Here is an 8237-nt window from a genome sequence, read left to right as displayed (position 1 = left end):
CATCATCATAATAATAATAATAATAATAATCATAATAATAATAATAATAATAGTAGTAGTAGTAAGTAGTAGTTAAAAGGCCTGGGCATTCATTGTACGTCATTAATTTTAATATAAACAGGGATTTTTGAACATTTTACAACATGTGGTTGAAGCACACAAGTTAAAAGTTAGAGTTTTCAAACCGTTTTAAGACGCACACTCATGGAAGTTGGAGGAAGTCCAAATTGTTGCTTCGTGTCTGTGAAATCTCGCGATATTTCCAAATCCCGTCTGTCAGGCACCGAGAGGAGTACGGATGAGAGGAGAGAGGCAGCAGAAGAAAGACCAACAAATAGCGCATAACTAGCAGATATTTTGTCCGAGAAACCAAAAAACCCTAAGTCTGCTACATGCCAGTCGTGATTTCCTGAGTTTACGTGAACTGAGAGTGGAGAGCACGCGGCCACAGAAGCTGAATTGTATGTGTGAAGTGCTAACACTTAGCTGACAGGCTACCTAGCATAGCCATTGGAGCAATGGCGTTGAAAAGAATTCAGAAGGTGAGTGTATATTTTTCTTCATGTGTCACGTTCGCCCATCACTGGGTGTCTTTTTCCAAGTGCGCCGCCCTCTCCGAAGGCAGCGCAGTGTGGTATTTTCAGCAGGTCGAACTAACCCTCTTCAGCTTTGTTTTGTGCGGTTCTTTTCCAAATAATTCACAGACAAAGACGAGCTAACTCACTGCTGGCCCTGTTGGTGCACTGCTGCCAATAATGTCATCACGACGCGTTGACTTCAACATTTACACGTGATCTGGGTTGAATGTTTGAACATTTTGTGTGAAATCGTGTCTTTAAACTTGATTGCAGGTGGAGGAGAGAGAGTAAATCCTCAGAGCAGTGTTTTGGATAGCACTTTTCCTGCTAAGCGTCAGTTTGGTTTCATTGGTTGGCACGATCAGGGTTTGCTCCCAAATTATTCGGCTGTCAGTTTTTCTTTATCCCGGTGGTCGATGTCTGAGGCTGACTCTGTGCCTGTGTTTAGTGGCTGAATGACAGCTGCTTGATGGTTGCCAAAATTGAACCCTAGTGTCAGTGTTGCCATATAAGGAATGGCAAATGGGGCACTGGAGCAGGCCATGGTGTGTATTTATATAACAGAATAGATAGACTTTCTTTCAATGGATGTTAAATAACCTGCTTTAATTCTATTTTGGCATCTGCTGGCTGGAGTTGTTTGGTATTTGCTGCAATAGGTTTCCTTTATAGTGTTTACATTAATGTTAGTGCATCCGGTTTAATATTCTCTCCTATTATATTGTGTTTTATTATTCATGGCCTTGTTGGTATTTTTTTCAATTGCGAGGCAACTATTTTTTTTTTATTTTTTTTTTGTTCTTGTGTCACAACAGCCAAGATTAAAAACATAGATACAGATATTAAGTGTTCTCACGACCGCCGGAAATGTATTCAGGTCATTTTAGCTGTCATTTGATTGTGATTTAAAATGTCATGTTGATTTCAGGATTAACTGACTCTCAAAACACTGCTTCAAAATTGAACCTTAGTAATGGTAGAGCCCAATATCATAAGCAAAACGACAACAGCTTCTATTTATGTTTTAGAGCATTGTTAGTCAGTGACAAAGTTCTTAACAAGTTTTGATAAATTAATCTAGAACTTTGATGTTTTTTTTTTTTTTTTTTTAGATAAACAATTTACACTACAAATAATAAATCTTCGATTCAGAGAAATGCTTGTTGATGATTGATGAATTACAAAATATGCCAATTGTTCATGGTCTTTGTTTTACCTCAGGTTAAACCTGCTAGGATGCAGATATAGACAGACTTTCTATAACTTTGTGACCCTGTGATATCTAAAAGAGGCTAATGTTCTTTACAAAGCTGTCTGTTTTACACATCAAGGCAAATATATTTGAATATATCCACTGTTTATCATTTGAACCCAATTGTATCAGTCGTGACGTGAGCAGGTTTTTAAGGGTACCCATACCACATTAGCATCACATCAGTTTAAGTGATTTTTCAAAGTTTCCTAATGTTTTTCTTCATGTAGGAACTGTCAGACCTGCAGAGGGACCCTCCTGCTCAGTGCTCTGCTGGGCCAGTCGGAGAAGATTGTAAGTGTAATGTTTTTCTGTGATGTACGAGTATAATTTCAATGTAACATCTGTAAAGTGACAATGTCCTTTTTTGTGAATTAAAATTGACACGTATTTATATGATATTCTGTATTTACTCTTCAGTGTTTCACTGGCAGGCCACAATAATGGGTCCGGTAGGTAGCACAAAAAATATAAAATACGAAAAACAAAGCTGCTGACAACATGCTGAACTTGTTCCTATTTTTACTCCCAACAGAGTGACAGTCCTTATCAGAGCGGAGTGTTTTTCCTCACCATTCACTTCCCTACAGATTACCCCTTCAAACCACCCAAAGTGAGTAAAACTTGTGTGTGTGTCACACAACAAGACACAATTTTAACGCGACCAAACCAACTTGTCAATCAAGTTCATGTTATTTGTGAAGATTAAAATGTTCCTGTCATGTTTTGCCGCAGGTTGCGTTTACAACAAAAATTTACCACCCAAATATCAACAGCAATGGAAGTATTTGTCTGGACATCCTGAGATCACAATGGTCGCCTGCACTCACAGTATCTAAAGGTAAGAAGAGATGATGCAGGGTTGTTCCAAATCAAAAAATGTTGTCCTGTATTTGCTTCCTTGACTCCTAAACGTAGTGGAAAATAGTCAATTTGATACAAACATATTCAAAACCAAAGAAGGCCTGTAGCTGAGGTGGATCCGAAAGCCTGACATGAAAACCTGAACTGGAATTTGTCAAACTCCTTGATAATGGTTGAAATTGTGCCGTAATCAACTTCTTTACTCCGACCCCGTTGCCTCTGACCAGGTTTGACTTCAGCACTTCTCCCAAGACAATTGATAATATTTACAAGATTATGTAAAATCACAAAATGCTGAACAATAGAGTTGTGGGCCCATTTTTTTAATAAAGAGATCCCAGTATAGGATTCATCACCATGTCACTGAAAACAAAAATACCGTCATAATATTAAACAGATTTTGAAAGTTGTTATGTTGAGAAAAGGGCAAATGTCACCCATTGATAGTTTTACAGTCAAATTAAATCCAGTCAAAGTAGCCAGGAGTAAAAACTAATTCAAATATTCCTCTTTTCACACTTCCATGTGTTTTGCAGTCTTATCCACAAGGGGGCCGCTCTAAAATAACAAACTGGCCAAATTCCACCCAGAAGAGTAGAGTTTTTCAGGGGAGAAGTAAAAGAAAACGATCCATACGTCAGTGGCTGCAGTGGAGGGAGAAGTGATCGTGGTTGCAATAAGAAAGGATGACCAGTGGAGGCGCTCTGTCAGGACTTTGAACTCCACAAACTGCCATTTCCTTCCTATTGCAGCAGTGCCTCCACGTCTGGTGGTACTGCGGCAACCGGTTCATGTCGGTTAGATTCAGGGGAACAGACACGTAATGGATGCAGCGTACGCACACATGGTGATGTTTGTTGGTTTGTTTATCTCACTAAGAGCATAAATAAGCCTTTGGACTCTACACTCCAGGTTGTGCTGCTACACTGAACATGACCTCCAGTGTGATATTAGCCTTTATCTGACATATGTCCCTGTGATCTGCTGCTGGATGTCAGCATACAGACTGTCTCGTTTAATCAGTCACTAACACTTGAAAACAATCAGAATTTTGTGAGAAAATGTTACTCATTAATATCATGTTTGAGATTTCTGGTGCTTGGTTTAGGTTTGTAAAACAAAAGTTATCTCTTTTTTTTTTTTTTTGTTTCGCTCTTCTCTCATGTTTTCTTCCTTCCACAGTATTATTGTCTATTTGCTCTCTGCTTTGTGATCCGAACCCGGACGACCCTCTGGTACCGGAGATCGCTCATACGTACAAGGCCGACAGGGAAAAGTGAGTGCAGCGCCTGACGACTTTCACCATTTCTTGATTTCACGCTGATGTCTGTTTGAAAGTTGCTCCAGCATTTTCACAAACGTTGCATGTGTCTCCTTTTACAGGTACAACAAATTAGCAAGGGAATGGACACAGAAGTATGCAATGTGAGAAAACCAGGAAGCTTGAAATACACATGAGAACAAAAGAAACAAACGAATTGTAACTTGAGGCAAATGAGCAACCGCGGAGAGAGAGAAAAAAAAACAAAACAAAACAAACCCATAACTAATCAGCAGCCCATGTTTGGAGGAGGAAGCGATACAATGAGGTACAGTGCCACTTGGCTTTCCATGTGCTGAACTGCTACCGTCTGCTTTCCTTCATGACTTGTATGGATCTGTTGAGCAGGACCTGATGGACTCCTTAAAGCACTCCCATTAAGGAATAGCGGAAACTTTTCACAGTCCCACCCTCGGACTTCAAACTGTTACTCCTGCTCTTTCTGTTGTTGCAACTAATGCATCGTTTTCTTTGTCAACGGAGTCATATCGTGCTACTTGGAAGCGTCTTCAGGAGATTGGGTCTCCTTTCATTTCAGAGGTACTGTCTGTGTCCCACTGGAAGTCCCGTTATTACTGTATTTCCATGTATTTAGTGGCCTTTCTGTGTTTGTGTTTTAATTTTTCAAGCGGTATATGTGCAATTGAGACAGAATGTTCTTTGTTGAACACAAAACGGTGCAGTGCCACTACCAGCAGCTCATCTGTTGGCACATAACTGTCTCTACCCCCCGAAACAATGTGAACGCTGGCAACGCAGGATTGGTCTCCCATCACCCCACTGCAATTCAAGTTGTATCAGTATTAAAACGGTTCTAAAGACACTGGAATTAAAATTAAAAGAAAGGAGAAAAAAAAGCTGCTGTCAACGACCGGCAACGCCCACACCCGCCGTTCACTCCCATTTTTCTCACACATGCTGTCATTGCCCTCACTTCCTGTTACGAACCACCCATGTCTGATGCCCATTCTGCACAAACGACTAACGTTGGTTACTTGTGTTATGCGGATATCAACATGGCTCCTCTTCGGCGTACGGCTCAGCCGTGCGCCGCCGCCTCCTCAGTACAGTTACTCAGGTATCCGAACACGTCGGCCTTCTCATGCAGTGACACGTGGTGAGAAAAATCACTCCACCCCGAGAAATCAGACTTCGAAAAAACAAAACAAGACTTAATCCAATGGTTTGTTTACTTAAAAAACTATGTTTAATAGGAGGCAGCATGGTCAGAGATGGGCCCTGACCATCCCTCTGCAGTTTTCCACTCCTTTTATTATTATTATTATTATTATTATTATTATTATTTGAACACTAGTATGTGAACAGCTTTTAACCAGGGGAGCAAACTGTTAGACATGTTTGTGCTCCTGTTCTATTGGAAAGGAAACGGCCTTTTGGTGACCGGCCGCAGGCATCCCTCGTGCTGAAAATGGGAACTTGAAGAGACTTGACCTTTTCTAGAATCTAGTCCTTCGAGGTCATGTAGTTGCTGGAGGTGAATAAGTACAGTAACTCACCATGACAGTTTTAAGTTTAATGTCGGGTAATATTGACGCTTCGCATTTATTTATGTTCAAGTTTTTGTGTTTTTGTTTTTGGATTCTCAACACTGACGGTAAAGCATTTTGTCTGGGTGTTACATTTGTGACTTTTTGTATTGTATCTTCAAAAGCTTTAGCTTTAGGCTTTTTGTTTTTTCGTTTGTTTGTTTTCATTTGTGTCACAAGAACTGAACATGATTGTGATTTGTCATGATGTAATAGTTTTAATATAATCCATTGTAACCGTTGGATAACATAGATAGGAAAAGTTGATTTTCAAAAAAATAATAATAGTGGCTCAATGTGCTGATGCTGCCAATATAAAGGGAAATATTGAAAATTAAAATGGGGAAGAGATTTAACTATCGAGGCATTATTGAATGGAGTCATCCAGGAAAACACATAGCGAAGCACGATGAATTTAGAAGCTTTGATTGTAGAATTAACTTCACAGTTTAGGCACTTAATATAGATTTTCATCATTGTTAGCTGCTGTAGAGAAGAAGAAGAAGAAAAAAACAAGATGTCCTGAAATATATTCACTAAAATGTTTTGGTTTTTTTTTTTGTTTCGGGGGGGTTAAAACCTCTAAAGGCAGTTAAAGTATTTTTGCTGCAAGAACCTCAATTGTAATACAAGTAGTTGAATCCTTGTGTGCATTGTTGTCTGTTCTCCTGGCTACTTATTTATTTGAACGCTAACTCTCTTCCAGCTGTACGACTGAATGCAGCCTCGACTCGACACTACGATATTTACTTCCCTCATCCAGCAGTGTGCTCTGTAGAAGTTTATATAGGCAGCTTGGCATGCTTTGCACTCTGGAGAACCGTCTCACAGCCATTTGCCAGATATCAGGGATTTCGTTACAAATCATCTGCCTAACACCTCCGACTAAAATTTTAGCCTTAACCCTCATTTTGTATGTATATGTATATATCAATAGAGGCAGACGGAACGTGTCGTAAACTGTAAATTTGCTATCAGGGCTGTGTGTTGTCCCCCCCCCCCCCCCCTCACCCACCCCCACGCCCCTGAGAGTGGACGATTAATTTTCATCGGCTGATAAGGAAACCTGCTTGAGTAATATCAATATTTTTGTTTAAAAAAAAAAATAAAAATCAGCCTGGCTTCTCCCCTCCCCTTGAATATGCAGGAACAGCCTTCATGCATTTAATAATTTGGAATATCTGTGCTTGAACTGCCATTATGAGCATCCACACGTCTTCACATAGCCTACACAAGATAACTGTCGACCTTCTTACAACATATGAATAAAGCTCATCTTGGTTTACTGTTGTCTGCAGTTATTTCTCTCCATTTTAATGCACAGCAATCAACTGTGCATCGACTGTATTGAAAAGCCTGTAATGCTTTGTAGAGCACTGAAATATGTGTAGTCTTGCATTTGATGGATATTTGTTCAAATTTGGTGTAAACATTACATTACGTTACATTCCAGTCATGCAATCAATTACTGTATCATTTACAGCAATAAGCAGTTCTACATAAAGTTTGCCAATAATTTGCAAAACCGCTTCACAATATTATGGTGCATGTTTGCTCAGTGCTGCCTTTCAAATTAACACAAACCTGCGCTGAGAAAAGGAAGTCATTTGCTGAAACATAGAGGCCAAGCAGTAAAGTTTATGCTTGAATAAATAACTCAATAATTGACACCACTGGTTGCCCTGTTTTGTAGGCGAATTTATTTATATAAGAAAATTCTGACTCATTTTATTGTTTTGAACAACGCGTGATGAGAACAAAACACTAGCGAGACAAAATACACAAGATGAATATTAAGCCAAGTATAAATAGAACTAGGATTTTTTTTTTTTTTTTAATGCATGTCCCTTGAGGACCTCTGTTGTGTTGCTCGTGTGCAGCAGTAACAACAGCACAGTGCAGTGTTTAGTGCAATAATTAAAAGGAGTCCAGTGTCAAGCACTTAAAGATGCATCGTTCAATGCGTCAAAGGCATAAAAGGGAGAATAAATAATGTAAAAACTTTATTAAGTTAATGGTTAAGTTAAAACTTGTTCAATGTAAAGCCTGGGCAAATACTGTTTCAAGTTCTGATTTAAAAGAAGTGAGTTTGCCAGCAGTCCTCCACAATTAAACTAATTTCTTCCACAGGTGAGGAGCGTAGGAACTAAAAGCTGCTTCACCTCGTTTCTTCTGACCCTCGGAACACTGAGTAAACCTGTTCCCGAGAGCCTCAGGAGTCCACATGTTTCACATTCTACAAGTACGTCTCAGACGTATTTCGGCCCAGGAACATTCAAAGCTATATAAACCAGAAATAAGATTTTGAAATCAATCCTTTGACTCACAGGCTGCCAGGGCAGCGGGTGAAGCTCACATATAGCATGCTCCACCTGTGTTGGCTGCAGCATCAACCACTTTCTGTGAATCTTGTTTGGTCAGGAATCCTTTCATTCTTGCCTTATTTTTCAGATGGCGAAAAGCTGGTTTTGTTATTGTCTTAATGTGGTTGTTGAATTTCAGGTCTGACCCATTAATTACTCCCAGACTTCTGGCTTGATTTGTTATCTTGGGTGACATTGAGTCAAGATGAGCGCCGACCTTTGACCTTTCCTCTTTGGGGCCAAAAAAACAATTACCTCCGTTTTTTACAGGGTTAAGTTGTAAAAAGTTCGGGTATACCCATTCATTCAATT

At 39.6% G+C, this 8237-nt stretch overlaps 1 protein-coding gene across 1 annotated transcript; it reads left to right on the top strand.

The window, feature by feature from the left end:
- Positions 1 to 283: 283 nt before the first annotated feature.
- Positions 284 to 4264, top strand: ube2d4 (ubiquitin conjugating enzyme E2 D4). The gene is made up of 7 exons (XM_080499475.1): positions 284 to 542; positions 2061 to 2124; positions 2251 to 2282; positions 2366 to 2443; positions 2566 to 2671; positions 3877 to 3970; positions 4078 to 4264. Exons 1-7 carry the CDS (start codon positions 519 to 521, stop codon positions 4121 to 4123), a joined length of 444 nt encoding a protein of 147 aa, XP_080355601.1. The 5' UTR covers positions 284 to 518; the 3' UTR covers positions 4124 to 4264.
- The last annotated feature ends 3973 nt before the right edge of the window (positions 4265 to 8237 follow it).

Source organism: Blennius ocellaris (assembly GCF_963422515.1).
Source record: "Blennius ocellaris genome assembly, chromosome: 7".
In the NCBI taxonomy this organism is placed as follows: domain Eukaryota; kingdom Metazoa; phylum Chordata; class Actinopteri; order Blenniiformes; family Blenniidae; genus Blennius; species Blennius ocellaris.
Note: the sequence above shows the minus strand (reverse complement) of the source record. Positions and strands in the feature narration are given on the sequence as shown.